This window comes from Nematostella vectensis, chromosome 12, assembly GCF_932526225.1.
Source record: "Nematostella vectensis chromosome 12, jaNemVect1.1, whole genome shotgun sequence".
NCBI classification, from domain to species: Eukaryota; Metazoa; Cnidaria; class Anthozoa; order Actiniaria; family Edwardsiidae; genus Nematostella; species Nematostella vectensis.
Window position 1 is genome coordinate 12,181,435 of NC_064045.1, and position 18,870 is coordinate 12,200,304.

Genomic DNA, 18,870 nt, shown 5'->3' on the forward strand with positions numbered 1-18,870 from the left:
TAATAGACTGTGCTAGCGTCCCGTCTTGGCCCGACTGATGCCAATGTGTGTATGCTAGTGTGCTTTTAAAGTCCACATATGAAAATATATCATTTCAAGAGTCAAATAATTAAAAACACTTAATCTTGGTCTCAAACGTGAGCTCGTAGAGAATTTGAGGGGAAACTGCTAGACGGTGCTCCTGAGGTCAAAACGCGAGAACCGCAGACTGCAAACTTGACCGCAAGGCGCAAGGCCTTGTCAAGTAACACCCAGAGGTTTGACGTTTGCCGTTTCCGAGAAAAAACGCGGTGCTGAATGTCATCTTAGATGGTAACTCTAACGTGTCTTCTTGGACAACATCTTAAATGTTAACTCTAATGTGTCTTTCAAAAACCTGTACCCCCCCCTCCCAATATTTTCTTGAAGCCCCCCAATTTTACGTGGCCTGCTACGTAAAGAAGAACCTGCCCTTGGGACGACTAAGAAAGTATGTCAAAAGTAAAATAAAAGTAACATGGATGTCAGGAGCTTGTAATTGGACAGAGACAGAGCAACTCGCAACAGACCGATTTGTTGCGAGACAACTTATTCCGTTGAGTGGTAAAACGCACATCCCTGGTTACACCGAAACCTAAGACCCCCCCCCCTATCAACCAAGGGCGTCTAGTATTTCGGAAGCGGCTTGCACCCCTTGACCCCCCCCCCCCCCCCTCCACTTACCTCTGATGAACACTTCCAAAGCTAGTAGCCTACATTTGCGTGACCGATGTCAGACGATGTACGCAGGAGACGACGGTACAAAGCAATGTTCTCCTGTGCTCTTATGTATTCGTACGTTGCCTGCTCTGCCCTTAGATAGCTCTGCCGAGTGTATTGCGTGACATGCGTGACACAGCTAGCGCTTTGTTTACCAAAAGGCCTGGGTCGAGAATAAAGTTGCAATAAAAAATGGCGGCCGATACAAGTCTTGAGAAAGACTGTGAGTTTATCAACTCGTGGCCGCCTCTGGAACCCCAGGAAAAAACAAGAAAACGGAAATACCCTGCGCCAGAAACGCATGACTCTACAAGAAAGGAGAATAAATGCATAAACCATGGCCGAGTTGTATCAAACGGAACTCAATCAAACATAAGCTTTCCAAGCTTTGAATATAATACAAGGCCTCTATCCGGTGATAAATACTTTCCGATGGCTACATCAGCACTCGCAAGATGGTGGAAAGAGAATAGCTCGTCTTTTTCAGGCTTGGATTCCCCCAAATCAAGCAACCCGAACACAATTCTAAACTTCGTTTCAAGGTGATAAGAGTTGTTGTGCAAATTGTGTAAATTCGTGCAAATAACGCCAATAATGTCTGTGTCTATGTCCTTTCAAAAAAAAGCTCTACAGTAGATTAATATTATGGGGAAAATAATAAAAACACCAAACTGACAAACTAGAGAAGATATAATTGTGTATTGATAAAATACAGACATGCCATGTAGTTGTCTTAGACACAAACACGGAAATTCTAGCAAAAGTACAGTAAGTTATATCAAAAAAGTATGCCATACCCAACACGAGTAATATTATTCACTGGGCATATTTTATAAAAGGTTACAGCTTATGTGCTTTGGTGGTTCCATTGACCGATATTTAAACCCTGAGGGCTATGATGATCTAAACCTCCTCTAAGTGGTAACTTAAATGCTCAGCCATGCTTTAACAATTAATCGGATTTTAGCCAATTACTAGCCAAAGGAAAAATCATTTAGTGCTTTGATAAGGCCCATTTGTTTCTCTAAAAGGAAGTTGTTTTTTGTTATTGGGAAATAAATGGAGTCGAGGCAGCCTTTAGCCAATATCAGAACCTTAACCGTGATAGCATGCAAACTCATCAGCCAAAAGGCCTCCAGCGCTCAAGCACATAGAGTACTGTAAAATATACATCCATACTTTTTGAGAGAAGAAAATGATGGAATTATAGACTTAATACTGTGAGAAAGGTATTTATTATTCCCCTTGAAGTATTTGGCTATTTTTAAGCTAAAGATATTACTATTATGGGGTAATTAAACCCCTACTATTATAAGAATCACACAATGTTTAGACAGTCTTTAGATGGTGTGTTAAGCTTTTTCTCCAACTTAATTTCGTTAAATCAATAAATAATTAGATATTTTGTGAATATGATATTTTATATGGATTATTATTACATCATAAAATGTAGCTATATTAACATATATAAGCTTATCAGTCACAATTTAGATTTTTTAAAAGCTGAATTAATTGCACCTATTTTAAGCGTTAAGTATCTCTAAATTACAGAAACCAAAGAATATAGAGCTGCCATCATTGTGGTGATTGTTATAACAACAGAAGGCGACTGTTATTCTCAGCAGAGATAAATATCAAAATCAGACCAAGTTGTTGTTTGTTGCCAGTCACTCTTTCGTTGTGTTTACCATGTAGAAATAAAGCAGTCTAATCAAAATAACTATTCAAAATTAAAGTCTGTTATTTGAATATCAGTATTTTATAAAAAAGTATCTAATTTGTTTTTGCTTGAAGGTATAGACCTACCTGATTCTTATTTTATTTGAATAATGTCTTTTAGGCTTCCAAAAGCACAGGATTTCCTAATGGATCAAATCAAACAACTGAAGAAAAACATCCCTGCAAATCCAAGCTGTGCTGGAATTCACCTGGCCCTTGGGTCATACTACAGTAAAATGAGAGACTATTCCAAAGCATTAAAGTACCTGGAAAACGCGGAGAAACTAGACCCTGGCAATAAAGACATCGCCTGGCTAAAAGTGAAGGTTTTGAAGGACAAGCTTCTACAGGAACAGACAGAGAAATGTAAGGGCTCATTGGAGAAGAACAAGATTACGGTCATGCCAAAACCAATCAAGGTGAGTGGTCTTTTACTATCTGGGAGATATACCATCAGGATGGGGGGGAATGCCATCACTTTTAAACAATGTCACAGGAATCGAACCGACATAATTTAGGAGCACCGTTTGATAATTTCGATACTTGCATTGTGTACAGGTAGAGCGTCGACACCACACTAGTCTGACTGCTAGAGAGTTTCTCTTGACATATGCCTTGACGGAGACCCCCGTTATCATCACAGGTCTCGTGGAGCACATGACACGTGACTTCTGGACCATTCAGTACATCAAAAAGGTATGAGGAAACACCATGACCACAGGAGTAGGGGGTACACAGTAGTCCATGGACTGGAGGGAAGTTCCTTGATGCTAGAAATTTTTAAATACAGCGGAATACCGCTCTACAGACATCCGTTTAATACGGACACCCCGTTTTTTCTGGATAGTATTCAAAGTCCTGACAAAAGTCTCATATATTCTCTTATAATTTAACCCACTTTATACGGACACCCGTTAATACCGACGACGGACACGTATAGCAGTTGTTCTTTCATGCATTTCCTTGTATTTCTTTTATTTTTTAAGCCAAATATCTGAAATTAGGAGGGGGGCTGGGGCCCGCTGATAAAGAGGGCTCGGTTTTAACAAGTTCAAACAAAAATGACAAATCCAGATGTAGAGTATGAGCCTTTATTTTAAGCCGGGTAAGCTAGTGGTGTTTTCCCAATTGCAAATGCCAACATTTGAGGTTACCTCAGGTAAGAGGGTAAGTGCAAAAATTAAACCCTGATTCATGTTTCTTCTCAGAGAATTGGTCACATGACTGTTCCCCTAAAGAAGCGAGTTCAACAGTCCTGTGAATGGGCCAAACTTGAGTATGCCCAAGACATGAAACTTGCGGATTTCATTGACTCGAACATGCGGTCAGGAAACGAGCCGCTGTACTTGTTTGACTGGAGTCTACCAACACACGCTCCCCATCTAGCAAAGGTAATGCATTGTTGTGCAAAGCAATGGTAAAACCAGGACACAGGGGATTAGGCTACATATATTAGTACCCCTCTCTTCTCTAGAAAATCCTGGATCTGCTAGGATTGTGTATGTATGAAAATTGTAAAATCAGGTGATTTATTTTTGCTGGCCAATTGAGGGGGGGTGTGCACGCCCCTAGCCACGCGCCAAGCTAAATGTCCGATGTAGTAGAGCATGCAGACTGGAATGACCAGAGAAGCCATGCTCCTCAATTTTACACGAAAATTAGGTAACATCAACTAAAGAGAGCAATTTTGATGGTATGATTATGAAACCTTAATAGGACTTTACAGCCGAAATTATTTTGATTACTTGTTTGATTGACTTAAGAGATCCTGGTTTGTTGCAGGAACTGACAATCCCAAGATACTTTTCGGGCGACTTCCTGCAGCGAACTGTGGACGGATCCCTTTACAAGGACACCTGGCCCAGCCTGTTTATAGCGCCCGCTGGGCTGGTCAGCGACCTTCACGTGGACGGGTTTGGGTCGAACTTCTGGATGGCTCTGTTTCAAGGACGAAAAAAGTAACTAACTGGTTACCGGCTATAAGTTTCCAATGGGCACTAAAAGAAAGTCGATCAACCACTCCTTTGTTTATAATTAAAAACAAAACGGTTTATTTACGAGGAAACTTCGAAATAACAATCTACGAATGAAGTCTGAAAGGTTATTGACGATATTTGATTGAAAAAAATATGTTACTCTTTTGAATTAGCTGATGGAAATGGATGCTTTGTGTTACTCGGCTTTGGGAGCTAAAAATGGCGGAGTGATTGGCCTTTAACATTTACTTTCCACTCTCAGTTGCATTGAAAAATTCCCCCTTTTACATGTTACCTTCCGCTTTTTTATGTGAACGTTATAATGTTGGTTTGTATCCTCCCTTAGTGTATGACAAAAAGAAATGTCTCCTGTTTGACTTGATACTCAATGATATAGATCTTTTTACATTACATCAAATTAGCAATGTCATGGAAGTTGGCCAACACTCTTTAAAATGTGACAGGAGAACTCTTAGACCGTAACTAACCAAGGCCTTTTCGATGTCAGGTGGACGTTCTTCAATAAATCTGACCTCCCACTTCTGTACCCTCACTGTGATGACCAGTCCCTTAATATATCCTTCGACGTGAACCTGGCTAATCCGGACACGAAATATTTCCCCCTTCTCGCCCAGACCACTCCACGCCAGTGCATCCTAGAGCCCGGGGAATTACTCTTCGTGCCTCATGGTTCGCCGCATTTCGTTGAAAACCTGGAAGACTCTTTGGCAGTTTCCGCGAATTTCGTGGATCTGTCCAATCACAGTGCCGTATTAGAGGAGCTTGGTAACATGGCAATTGCTGACCCACAGGCCGAAGCATTGCGAGCGCAGCTTGCAAGAAAAGACTTCCCAACTCGCATGTGGAGCGAACAAAATGACGTTCCATTTCAAGACTTTAAGCGATGGCCTCCACATAATTACAATGACTTTGACATCGATTTTACCGGCGAGGTTTATGAGAAGTATGGGTTTAAAGATCAGTAAATCGCCTTTGTAGACTAGTGTATGCTTGAAGGCCCAACGGGATGGGGCGCTTTCCGAAGGTGGCATGAAGTGAGCATGCTTGTGACCACCAGGGAAACCACAGGTAGCCCAAGGTCTTTATTTGTCCCTATTGATTTTACGGTAAACATAGGGCGAAGAACAAAATTAGTGAAAAATAAAAAAACAACGAACGTTCGTTTAAAATTTCAAATCGTGAATCTTGAAAAAGGCCACTAGACTACACACATCTTTTCAACAAGTTGTTTTTTATTTTTCACTAATTTTGATTTTCGCCCTATGTTTACCGTAACATCGATAGGGACAAATAAAGAGCTTGGGCTACCTGTGGGGAAACTAGAGAAGTCACGGGGTATTAATGCTGAGAAAAATACTGGTCATCGATTAATTTCACTCTAGGATCAATGAAAATACACCTCAGAAACAGACAAAAATTAACTGGAAACGTAGTCTACAAAAGCTAACAGAGCAAGTCGAATTTTTACTTCAAACAACGTCCCCGCCAGACCATATATCTTGGAGTTTCAGGTTGTGGTTTGGCAGAGAACAGTTGTAATCTATCAGACAGAAGGCATTGTCATTGAATCCTCAAATTAGTCCCATTGTTTTCTAACGCTTTCTATGTCCCACGATACCGGTTATTTGTCAAATGTATTCTTATAAATTATGTTCACCATATATCGAAAAAAAAAATGACGTCATTCGTGCAAACCCCGTATCGTGTCACCTTGAAACATCTAGAACTTGCACGTAGAAGCCTTACGATCTCTCGTGTCCATTCGCTCTCTTATTTTCCCGTATAATATTAGCAAACCAATGAAAAAGCCAAGCAGTACGTGCGCGCGCCGCATTTTGTCCTTTTTCGTGCTGTAGTTTAGGAACAAACTTAAAATTCACAATGTTGAAAAACAAAAGTTGTCTGTTCCAATGACGTCACGTCACGTGACATCACGTGATCTGACCACCCAATCTGAAAATTCAGGTTTTCGAAGATCTTGGTGATTGAAAGGAAAATAATTCAGAAGGTCGTTTTCAGATTGTAAATTGTGGAAATGCTCAATTTTAAAACAAATTCAAATTGAAATGACGGGGGGTTTGTTAGAGCGGCGTCCATTCAAACTTATGAGCGTAAGGAAGGGAGGGGTAGATAGTAGGTGTTTATTAGATCATTTAAGGTACCACATTGAAATAGACAAATGCAAAATAGTATGGTAGACAAGAAGTAGAATAACGGAGACGAATTTTAGAAGGGTATGATTTTCATCAATAAAGAATGAGTGTGTGCCAAGCCCCTTCTGTTTTTTCTCCCCGATCCCTCTCTGCCCGCAGATGAGGAAAGAAAATGATACTTTTAAAACAAGTTTGTTGTTAGGGAGTTTTGTCTAGGGGAGGCATAGTTTTAATCATTCCTTGGATTTGCATGGGGAGGCAGATGTCAATCTCTTTCATGTATCCTTCCTAAATTTCAAGCTCTTCTGTGCGGGTGGGGTGAGTATAGCTCTGCCCTTGCCACCATGCAAGCACTCGCCTGGCAACTGACTGAAAAACATGGCATCATCCTCATATGACAGTGTTCTTTATGCTCCGGTGGAGGAAGAGGGCAGAACATCATGGAGACTTGTCAGACCAGACCTAGAGAAAATGAACAGTAACCATTAAATATCAAAAAAAGGAAAGGAAAGGGATCCCTTAGGATGAAATAACTGAAGAAGTATATGCATTTATTAGAGAGAATGCAGACAAAACAAAAGTCCACAGATGCCAATGTTTCTGGTTGAAGGGTTGCAAGTAAAATCTGAAACGCTGGTATATCTTGCGCCAGTTGAATAAGACCACAAACTAGGACACAACTTGGAAACGCTTTAATCAACAGAGAACCAAAGCCAGTATCGTAACACAGCAAAAACAAGATGGCGGAGAAGTGGCGGGATTTGGTGAACGTTACATAACTAAGTACCGCTGACCGGTACTGGCGTGACTTCCTTTCTTTCTCTCTTATACTATCTACTGTAGAGAAATCACACAACTAATGTCTTTCACGGCGTACAATGTAAATACGATGGACTGATTAAAGGATAGGACTATAACAGTAAGCCTAATTGCTAGCATAGTTTATACATTAAGCCCTATTTAAAGTCAGTGATAAAGTCGTCATCTCTATAACGTAAGGGAAGGTGACGCTCGCGGGTAGACCTCCTAGGTGGGGATGTGTCATCATCTTGAAGATTGGAGGGACAGTGACTGGAGTCCATAGCTCTCGTCTCAGAGGCGTCGGCATCACTTTGGGGTGGTACATCCCGGGAAGGTGGATCAGTTATCGCTGTCGGTATATCTGGTGGGGCTGGGGGCGGAAGCCTCTTGGTGGCCGGAGTGTCATCTTCATCTGCGGAAGAGTCACAGTCATAGGCTGCAGTCGGTGTCTTGTCCGGTACTTCAGATGGAACCTTGTAGCAATCTGTTTTTTTTACTCTGTATGACGTAGAACGTAACTGCGAGCCAATAAACTTTCTGATATTACAGAAGCCTCCTTCAGTGTCTACGACGAGATATCTATCTCGCCCTCGGGTCTTGTTCCTGTCGGGATGCAGGTAAATGAGGTCGCCAACAGTGATTGCTGTGGATGGGCGAAAGTCTGCGGTGGGCGCTTTAGATTTCTCGCTGTACGCGTGGTTAGAATTCCGCTGGTCGTGCTGTTTCTCTATGAGGGTTTGGTCTTGGAAGGGGAGTTGACTGTTGGAAAACTGGTCACGCTGAGTCCACATTTCCCTCGCAGACAGACCACGTAATCGGATGCGGGCGTTGAGATTAGCTGTAGCGACTGCAAGTGCTACTTCAGAGACAGGGCCCCCTAGTGGGTCAAGCTGTAGGATCTCACGTTCTAACTCTTGTACTGCCTTTTCAGCTACCGGGTTCTTATTGACGTTCTTTGCGCGTCCAATTTCGAGGACTAATCGATGGTGTTGCAGGAGCTTGTCTTCCTTTAGCGCTTGAAATCCTGGGGCTGGGTCAGTGCGAATGATGGCGACGGGACCGTCGAGGGGACGCATCTGCACGCAAAGACGAATGAGAGCATCGCGAAGGGTAGAGTGTTGCTCATTGGTTAACAGTAAGCTGGTGGTGTACGAAGTCACGCACTCTCGTACAATCAGGATAAACTGGCGTGACCGACGTATGACGTCTGCTGCGAAAGAAACTCCAATGGCGTCGGGCGGGTCGCAAGACGACTGTTCTATACGTGCTTTGCTGCTTGTACGGAGAGAAGCGCAATGGTGGCAAGCTTGAGACACGCGAACGATGGCCTTCTCAAGATCAAGGGCGAACAGATAGCGCTTGGTGGCCATCTTGAGTTGGTGAGTTGACGGGTGACATAGCTGAATATGTAGAGCTGTGAGTACGCCGTCAAGAACGCGACGTGGAACAATGATGCACTCACGGCTGGGCGATAAGGGTGTTTCACGTTTTACGACGAGTAAGCCATCCTTGGCGATGGTGGCGACACCAAGATATCGTTTGACGTCTTTGATGTTTGTTACCTTTTTCGAAGGTCGGGTGCCCTGTTTGAGGTGGGAGTGAGTTCGACGTAAGTCAGGACACTCGGACTGAATCGCGAGCCAAGCTGATCGGCTAGTGAAAGGGAGCCGCTCGTTGCCATCAATGACGTCCTGAATTGATGAGCGCCTGACAACAGAGTCCCCGAGCTGTTTGACAAAGGAACAGATCTGACAGGCTTCATCTTCGCACGGTGGAGCGTTTCGACTTGCGAAATCTGAGGGGAGAATGGAGGACCCTGATACGTGTCTGACTGTGGCTTGGTACTGACTGACTGCAGAGAGGAAGGTCGAAATTCGTGGGCTTGCGGAAAACTCGCCGCGGCATAATTTCTCGTACGCCTGTACGCAGGGTTTGCTGTCAGTCAAGATGGACGCTCGGTGATGAGATTGTATTAAGTAGGGGCTGAAATGTCTGGTAGCAGAGGCTATAGACAGTGCCTCAACTTCGCAGGGCAACCAAGACGACTGTGAACCTTTTAGCTTGGCGCTGTAGAACCCAGCGAGGTGTAGGTTGCCGTTACGTGTGATGTAAAGTGTGGCGCCGATTCCTGGGTCACGCAGGGCGCCATCCGTGACAATCCATAGGAAATCCTCAGGTCTTGGCAGGGTGATGACGCGGGTGGAAGAGAGAGCCTTCTGGGCATTATAGAAAGCCGTATGTAGATTGTCAGTCCACTCAATAGTATCTCGTGACTCCCGGCCAGCGACAATTTCGTCGAGGGGTGATAGAAATGTGGAGCACTGTGGTACAACTCGTGAAAGTACCTTGTATGCGCCAATAAAAGAACGCATGCGACCAACGGTAGTTGGGGTTGGACATTGGGCTAGCGTAGCAACTCGGTGGGGGCTAGCCTTCAAGGTGCCTGCACTCCAGATCCATCCAAGAATAGTAGTGGTCTTGGGGTTGATGATTGTTTTGGAGGCAGACAAGCGAAGATTGCATTCGTGAAGAGCCTGGAGGGTTCTTTTCCAGTTGCTGAAGAGTTCATGTGGGGTGTTTCCTCCACAGTAGAGATCATCGGCAAGCTTGACAACAACGCCTTCAGCAAGAAGATCTCCAAGGACGCGGCACATTAGTTCTTCTAACGCAGTTTCAGAACCAGGCATACCCATTGCACAACGGGTGTAAACTCTGACGCCGCGAAAGGGAGTTGCGACTCCGCAGTATTTTAGAGAGTCTCTTGACAGAGGGATCTGATAAAATGCACTGGTTAGGTCAGTCGCAATGAGGTGATTCCATTGGGCGATTTGGCGTAATGTTGAATCGACGTTTTGCATTAACGACGGTTGAGGTTTGCTGTATCTTCCAACATCAGCAAAGGCTGTTACAAGGCGTGAACCTCCATTCGGCTTGCGGACTAGAAATGATGGATTTAGATATTCCACGGAGATGCCTACGTCTTCTGGGCGTTTAAAGACCCCCTGATTCTCCAGTTCATCAAATTTATCTTGTAACTCGAGAAGTTTTTCACGTGCATATTGGGGAAGGCGCCCTTTCCGTTGGGGGGGTTCAACAGGCCCCATGTTGACTCTGGCTTCGAAGGGGCCTACGTGGCCGTTGTAGCCTTCGATATTAGCGTCAAACACCTGGTCGTATTCATGGTGGAGGGCTTTGAACTTGGCTTTGATATCTGATGGTAGCAAACTGTCAGGATCTAGAGAAACGTTTGCTGAATGAAGGGTGTCTGTAGAAGGGAACGCACGGGCTGGGCTGGTCGTTGTGACGTTCGATGGTTCGAAAAGTTGGCGGACTTGACAGAAGTGCTCGTTACGTTTGAGTGAGCGTGGCTCCGATGTAAGGTTGGGAATACGTATTCTTCCGGCTATGCTGGTAACGATGCCAGGGGGAGGCCAGACAGCAGATGGTTTTACTCTACGAGCGCTCGGCGCGTCGGTACGAGGTTCAAGTGCATACTCGGCATCAGTGGGTGTGTCGTCCGGTAGTGTGATTTCAAGAAACTCGCCTGGCCAGACTGTTGCGTTGCGTGGTGGTGCACGGAGGACGGTTACAAGGCGTGCCGTGGTCGAGGTGAGGGTGGAGTGGTGGGCTCCATAAGTGTAGATGGTGTTGTCTCCAAGGATAATCTGCCCTTTTGCAGGTCGGACCGCAATGTCATTTTTCTCCATAAAGGGCGTGCCGGCTAACACTTCTACGTCTAGGTTTTCCACAACGAGACCTTCAAATGAGAAAGACTTATCTGCCCGGGTGAAAGAAAGGCGCGTTTCACCAACAACACGTAACTGGGATGAGCCGTCGGCCTGGCTTACGGACTGAGAGCTGGTTGTAATATTGCAACCGAGGCGTGTCGCGGTGGAGAGTCTTATCATGTTGCCTGTGGCACCGCTGTCGACGGTCATTCGTACGGTATGGTGATTGTAGAAGACGTCTAGATATGGTGACTGACGGGTCTGTATTCTGAGGACGACCGCGTCATGGGCAGTGTGTGCAGGGGGGTCGATGGACTCAGTCGAGGGCATTTGGGCGTGTGTCTCTAACTCAGAGTCATTGTCGTCGAAGATGTCAGCGATTTGTCTTGCTTTAATCATATAGCGCCGATCGCTATCTGGGAGAAATTTGCATTCGCTTAGGAAGTGATGAGTATCCGACCGATTAGCCTGACTGCAGAGTGGGCATACCTTCGAGGAGCGGGGCTTTCTTGATGTGGTCTTGCTATTTGGTGCCGGTTTCCACTGATTGTTGTGGCTTGTGGCAGGTTTCCACTGATAAGTGTTGCTGACGGCTGAGCGAAGGATCTTTGCATCATCGGACGTGCGAATTTCCTCTAGCAGGGAGCTCAATGCCTGAGAGATTTCTGGTTTGATCGATGCGAGAGTCCTAGAACGTAGCTCTGTCCCGTACCGTTGCTTAACAAGGCGAGGTAGTGATGGGTGAATAAGCCTCAGCCAAGTCAACACTATGAGGTTTTCTAGTGTTGGGGAAAGTTCCTCTTCTTCTGTTACTTGTTCGCCATGGTGAGTTAGGTTATTGGGTTTGAGGAGGGAATCCTCGGCGAAAGCCATAAGTCTTTGAAACAGGTCTTCCGGGCGCTCGTCGGGCTCTAGATGGATGTCGACGAAATCTATGAAGTGTGCACCAGTTACTTGAAATCCAAAATGTTGTCGGATCGCCTGCCAGATAAACTCTAGAGATGTAGAGTTCTTAACTAAAGTGCTTCTCGAAATAATAGGACAGTAGTTTGCGATTTGTCCTAGCATAAGTTCTAAAAAGTTCACCTTCTGTTGGGCAGTGAGGCGTTTTGATTGCTGAACGGTTTCATCATCATCGGTATAGCCACGGAGAGGTTCGGTCTTTGTTTTCTTTTTCCATGTAGCTCCAACGGCAAGATAAGTTGAGAAATTTGTATCGAGAGACAGCGTATACATCAGGTTTTGCTTCCAGTTTTCAAAACTGGTGATAGTTTCGGTTTTAGATAGGCTCCATTGTTTTGGTGCTCTGTGAGTAGCAGCCATTTCTTCGGTAAATAAGTTGTGCTGTCACAGCGGCGTTTGCTGTTCTATTCTGTGATTTTTTTTGGCGAAAGAGACGAAGGGACGAAATCCAGCTGCCACCACGCCAGTTGAATAAGACCACAAACTAGGACACAACTTGGAAACGCTTTAATCAACAGAGAACCAAAGCCAGTATCGTAACACAGCAAAAACAAGATGGCGGAGAAGTGGCGGGATTTGGTGAACGTTACATAACTAAGTACCGCTGACCGGTACTGGCGTTGACTTCTGTTTTGTGTGTTTCCTTTACATTTAGTTCAGTAGACATTGCATCCAATCAGATCCAGAGACATTGCTATTTGAGTTTTTTCACTTTTTCGAAGGCAAAGGCAAACCCTTTCTCCTTATGTAGCTCTAACGTACTCAACCTTCGTGTGTTCTAGTCACACCACTTCAAACAACAACACTTTATTTTGACACAGCACATATAACAATACATAACAAATTCTTAAAAAAACTACTAATATGGTGGTGCACTATACGGAAATAGCCAGGGGTTTATACAATACGACTAGAATAAAGTTTATAGTACCTGTACAAATTAATAGAAATATAAAGTCCAATCCATGGAAGAACTAGGAATCCACCACCCCTTTCTTGAAACCCTTGTTTTGGCCCCCTCTTTTTGGAGCTCCTGGGTCCGCCCCCGGGTGCATCTCTTTTCTATTTATTTACCTTGGTCGATGGAGTTCCAGATTATGGTCCCCTTATGAGGTTTTGTAAAAGAACACAGCAATTTACCTTGGTTGCTGCTCTGTGGATGATGGAATGCCGTAGGGCCAGCTTGTCAATGTCGTCATCATATCCTCCGCCTATCACAGTAGCACATGGGATACCCCTGTGTAAAGCCATTCTCAACACCATCAAGTCACGCTCAAACAACCCTGGAAAAATTATAAGAAATATCAAGTCATATTAAAACAACCCTGGAAAAATCCTAATATTAATTCATGCCATGAAATAAGATAAGATCTAGCAGTGTTTAAAGGGACTTGTAGAATGGTGACTATGTATGTTGTGCACCTACACCGACCTTTGCGTTTTTGAAGTTGGAGGGGTGGGAATACCACTCAACCCTTGTATCTATCACACACAGATTTAAATAAGCACCCCCCTTTAAATTAGTCCTCCCCCTTGAGGCATAATATCTATATATCATATATACAACATCATCTGGTACAACCCCGCTTTTAGAGAACCGCCATCGCAACAACATCATCTGGTACAACCCCCCTTTTAGCAAGAACACAAGCACCAACATCGGCCACAGATTCCTCTCACTCATAGACAAGCACTTCCCTAAAGACCACAAACTCAGAAAAATCTTCAACCGGAACACAATCAAAATCAGTTATAGCTGCATGAGCAACACCAAGCAGATAATTGACAGCCACAACAAATGCATAATCGTATCATCAATCATCAATAACAACCGAAGACGCCCCTACCTCCCTCGCCACCGCCAACAACAAAACATGCAACTGCAGACAAAAGAACGCGTGCCCCCTTGACGGAAACTGCCTCCAATCATCCGTTATCTACCAAGCTACTGTAACAAGAAAGGACAACAACACCTCCCAAACCTACGTAGGACTAACCGAGAATGAATTCAAGACAAGATATAGAAACCACACCACCTCATTCCAACACGCTAAACACAGAAACTCGACCAAACTAAGCAAGTACATATGGAGCCTTAAAGACAACAACATAGAACACTTTATTTCATGGAAAATCCTGTCATCTCACTCCGCCTACAACAGCTCTAGCAAAAGATGTAATCTCTGCCTCAAAGAAAAACTTATCATTATCCGCCAACCCAAGCTATCAACTTTAAATAAGCGTAACGAGCTAGTGTCTTCGTGCCGCCACAGGAACAAAGCCTTGTTATGCAACAGCTAAACTATTCAATTTCATCATAACAGCCATTCAAATTTCGCGCCCTATTTTTAATTTTATTGTTAATTTTATACATAGGTAGTATATAAGTGATGGTAGTAATATATTCTTAATAAATCTCCTGATGAGTGGGCAACCACGAAACAGGCTTGTAGAGATGAAACGTTAGTTCGCGTGTTTTTTCCTACAAACCAAGATATATCCCGCTCTACACCTATGTATTGAGCACTGTTATATGAACGCCTGCACTCACGCATATATATACATATATACATATATACATATATACATATATACATATATACATATATACATATATACATATATACATATAAAATACATATATACATATATATATATATATATATATATATAGCCCATCACCTTGCAAAAATTTAAGGATGACTGAACCCAATGCTTTTAGCATTTGAGGTAAAGTCTGAATTTTTCCCTGACCCAAAATCCAATAAGTGCTAAAACAGGCATTCAAGCTACTTACCATTATCTGTGAGCTTTAGTCTGCCCAGCACGTCATCTACATGTGGGTCTACTCCAGCATCATACAGCACAATATCAGGCCTCCACATGTCCAGTAACCAGGTCAAATGTGCACGCACAGTGGTCAAGTACTCTAGGTCATCCATGCCACACTCTAGACTCAGGTCCAGATTACTGGTCTGCTTACGCAGTGGGAAGTTTTTCTCAGAGTGGGCAGAAAAAGTAAAGACGTTTGGCTCATTCTGGAAAATGGACGCAGTACCATCTCCCTGTCATTCAGAGAAAAGGAACATTTTATTCACAAATTTGTTCTAAAGGAGGGGTTTATTGGGGAGGAAGGGGGGGTAAAGGCATTGGCGGCTGACAAAATCTTGAAAAAAAAAAGAATGAGTGACCCTTCTGCACCTGATGCACATCCAGGTCCACGATCATGACACGTGTAACCAAGTTATTATCCAGGAGATACGATGCAGTGATTGCCAAATCATTGAATATACAGAAGCCGGAGCCATGGGAGGGAAAGGCATGGTGTGTACCGCCTCCTGTGCTGCATGCTAACCCACATTCCAGCGCAATCCGAGCTGTCAATATCGTCCCACCTGGAGAGAAACGTTAATAGATCCATAATGTTGAACCTTGGGTTTGGTGCTCTAAGCATAGTTAACGCTGAGGAGGCAGGTAATCGAGGACATTGACATGAGCGTCCTGGCAATTCTTATCACCAACACCACAATCACCAGTATCACCAACCATTCTTTATGATCACAACATTAAGGTGATTGTCACGAAAGTTAAGTGATGGTGAGACAACAGATCATAGTCAGGCTCAACCTAGTCCCAGGCACTTTTTCAGGTTTCCTTTGCTGTTTCAGGTTGCCTGTCAAAGATGTGACCCCCTCCTCCTCACAGCCAACCACAGGGACTAGGCAGAGTTGGTCTGCACTACTTACCAACTTCCATCCTTGTTCTTCTCACCAGTCCCTCGGACCAGGGAAACCCTATCTGTTTCATATCCCTTTCTGAAATTGTTCCTAGTAAGAAATTTCTAACATAGTCTGGAGTATGTACTTTGATAAGGTCATCATATGAGGCAAAAAACGGTCTATAAACTTGATTGGGTATTACGACATTGTCCTTTAACAACCACTCCATCAGCTTGGTAAATTTGGCCATCTTAAATCTGTGTTGAGGAGGAAATGGGCATGAATACTGATCATGGTGGATAACAGGAAGTCTTGATGGTTCTGTATAGCCTGTCAATGACAAGTATGTACTTTGTCAGATAAAAAGGTTACATTGAAAATATAACTTACGTAGACAATAATTTCTAAACATTCAAAGTATTATATGAGCCATTTGGTTACCACCATATAAATAAAAAGAAATGTTTAGCACATCACAATGCATGATCAAATGCACTTCACATGTCAGAGCCATAGCAGGCCACGTTACATTGATGGGGGCCACAATACAGAAACATTAAGAAAATATTGGGGTGGGGGTGTAGTCATGCCTCTACTGGTCATTTATAATTTTTGAAAATATTGGGGGGGCACATGCCCTCCCTGCTCCACCCCCTGCTACGGCCCTGCATGTAAGTGACTTTACCCATCAGTGCTTAGAAAAAGACTGTTCCACGCAGTTGACAATCATGATTGTTGGTTAGTGTGTGAGCACTGTCGCTGAAAATGGTACCACAGTGCAGCGACCCAATAGTCCTAATATGTACATCAATACAGATTAGGTAATGAAGTGAGGTAAGAGGCAGGACTTTGGGCTTAAATTTTCTTAAGAAAAATATAAGTATTCACACATTTCGCAATGCAGCCTTCCACCCATGGGATACATGATTTTTGAATCGCTTGCTAAAAGAGAAAAACTAAAAATTAAATTTGAGTTTTACAAACTACATTTGACAACAATTATTACCTGGGGTATTTTAGTTAAAATTTTTTTAAAGCTTTTACAAAGAAATCTGCTGTCCGATTTTGTCCGATTGTAGGTAATCAAAACACTTCCCACTAACGATTTTCTCTTGAATATCAAATTTGTATTATCTTGGTGAAAATTATTATTCCAAGTAATAAGTAGTTTATTTTTGTAAAACCCTAAGCTGAATTATGTTTTGATCGCAAAAAAATTGTAGTGCAACCTAGTGTCCGATAAAGCTTAAATTACATAATACATAATAATTGCAAAATAAAAACCTACCACTTTTTGGCTGTACGTCTTGATTCAACCGATACCTATAGCTCCAGCTTCCATGATATCTTACGCTACCAGAAAAGCGAATATCACACGCGAATTTTCGCAAAAGAGCACATGATCGGCACAGAGTAAATCGCCGCAAGACGTCCACCATCTTGGATTGAGCCTGCAGTCAAAGTTCACGAAGGCTGTTACTCTCACCAAATGCAAATTACAGGTGATGTGTCTTTGAAAGAAAAGACAATTACAAGCAGAAGCAAAAGTCGCAGTTTTGATTTTCTTTTTAATTATTTGCTTAAGACCTGTTAAGGATGGGATCTTTCTTTTCAAGTATATTTAACCGTTTACTTGGTAAAGAAGAGGTCAGAATACTAATGATTGGCTTAGACAATGCAGGAAAAACGACGATTCTATACCGACTCAAACTTGAAGAGGTCGTTTCAACCGTTCCTACTCTGGGGTTTAACGTAGAAACTGTGACTTACAAGAACATAAGCTTCACTGTCTGGGATATCGGAGGGCAGGATAAGATCCGTGCTCTTTGGAGAGTGTACTATCAAGGCTGCCAGGGAATAATATTTGTTGTGGATAGTGCCGATAGAGAGAGAGCTGAAGAAGCGAGAAACGAGCTACACAAGTTGCTCGCTGAGGAGGAGTTACAGCAAGTTATTCTGCTTGTGATCGCGAATAAACAGGACATGGCTAATGCGATGACTGCCTCGGAGATCAGAGAGAAGTTAAAATTGAACGAGATCCGGGGCAGACCGTGGTTTGTGCAGTCCGCTTGCGCTGTAAAGGGCGAAGGACTATTTGAAGGGCTGGACTGGATGGCGACGCAGATTCGAAACAATAAATATTGGGTCTCGTGAATTTGATACTCAAAAGAATAGAAGCCTATGATATAATGGCTTTTTACTATGAACAGGCATTTCTAGTATTTAACACTGGTGTTTTTGCACATTTTGATCGGGTGACTAGTTTAACATTTATCAACAAGAAAGGTACAACTTATCAATGATAAACACTTTGACCAGAAACTTCAATGTATGTGGAAACAGCAGGCCTTTTCTGCCAAGGAAGTGTACTTTGCGTTAGATTGCTGAAAACATTAAAATGGCACTATATAGAGATTACTGGAATTGTAACTCATCACGTTATGACCAAAAGGATGATCCAGGAATTTCTGTATAGGTGGTTGCTGAAGCAAGTGATCCATGAGAAGGGGGCAGATATATTGGAATTTATAAAAGAGGGCGGAGTTATTGGAATGACAAAAGGGCAGCTTCATTGCTTTTTTTGTGGGTTTTTTGACCACATCTAAAGTCCCCCTATGCAATCTATACAACTGGATGACTGGCACTTTTATTGCTTTCTCATTGACTCCAACTTCTGGATTGATGGTCGTGTCCATCTGCACAAATCTAATGCAGGTTCCGTTTAGTGTAAATTGCTTGGTAGACAGAAATTTTATAGCCTTGATGGTCTGAATGTAAAACGAAACTTTTGTTGTCTTCTGTCACACCTTTTCATTAAATAGTTTTTTTCCTTTATTTTTGTAAATCATTATGGGTGTAAATTTACTATGATGAGGTATTGTTATGGATATGGTGGTGATATATTCCCTAGCATGCAGCTTTTTATTTAAAGATTGTGGCACAAAGTTGGATGTGGTAGATTTATTTGTATAATTTCAAGAGAAAACCTATTATAATAGGATTGAAGTCCTTGGGTCTGCACCCGTTTTGTATATGTTCTAGTAAGACACTT

At 43.0% G+C, this 18,870-nt stretch overlaps 3 protein-coding genes across 4 annotated transcripts; 2 read left to right on the forward strand and 1 right to left on the reverse strand.

Moving 5' to 3' along the window:
• The first annotated feature begins 906 nt into the window (after positions 1–906).
• On the forward strand, positions 907–5,584 carry LOC5520632 (F-box protein At1g78280). 2 transcript variants are annotated; one of them, XM_048719997.1, is made up of 6 exons: positions 907–1,280; positions 2,579–2,876; positions 3,016–3,153; positions 3,666–3,848; positions 4,240–4,415; positions 4,942–5,584. In XM_048719997.1, the coding sequence occupies exons 1-6, from the start codon at positions 931–933 to the stop codon at positions 5,417–5,419; spliced, it is 1,623 nt and encodes a 540-aa protein (XP_048575954.1). In that variant the 5' UTR covers positions 907–930; the 3' UTR covers positions 5,420–5,584. The 2 variants fall into 2 exon arrangements, with proteins under 2 accessions (XP_048575954.1, XP_032221556.1); XM_032365665.2 differs by lacking the exon at positions 907–1,280 and adding an exon at positions 1,304–1,967.
• A 991-nt stretch (positions 5,585–6,575) lies between these two features.
• LOC5520516 (uncharacterized protein SYNPCC7002_A1628) lies at positions 6,576–17,344 on the reverse strand. The gene is made up of 6 exons (XM_001640293.3): positions 17,107–17,344; positions 15,846–16,148; positions 15,301–15,494; positions 14,897–15,164; positions 13,240–13,382; positions 6,576–7,069 (listed from the first exon to the last, which is right to left on the reverse strand). The coding sequence occupies exons 1-6, from the start codon at positions 17,255–17,257 to the stop codon at positions 7,046–7,048; spliced, it is 1,083 nt and encodes a 360-aa protein (XP_001640343.3). The 5' UTR covers positions 17,258–17,344; the 3' UTR covers positions 6,576–7,045.
• On the forward strand, positions 17,312–18,763 carry LOC5520631 (ADP-ribosylation factor 1). The gene has a single exon (XM_001640405.3). The coding sequence runs from the start codon at positions 17,415–17,417 to the stop codon at positions 17,970–17,972; it is 558 nt and encodes a 185-aa protein (XP_001640455.1). The 5' UTR covers positions 17,312–17,414; the 3' UTR covers positions 17,973–18,763.
• The last annotated feature ends 107 nt before the right edge of the window (positions 18,764–18,870 follow it).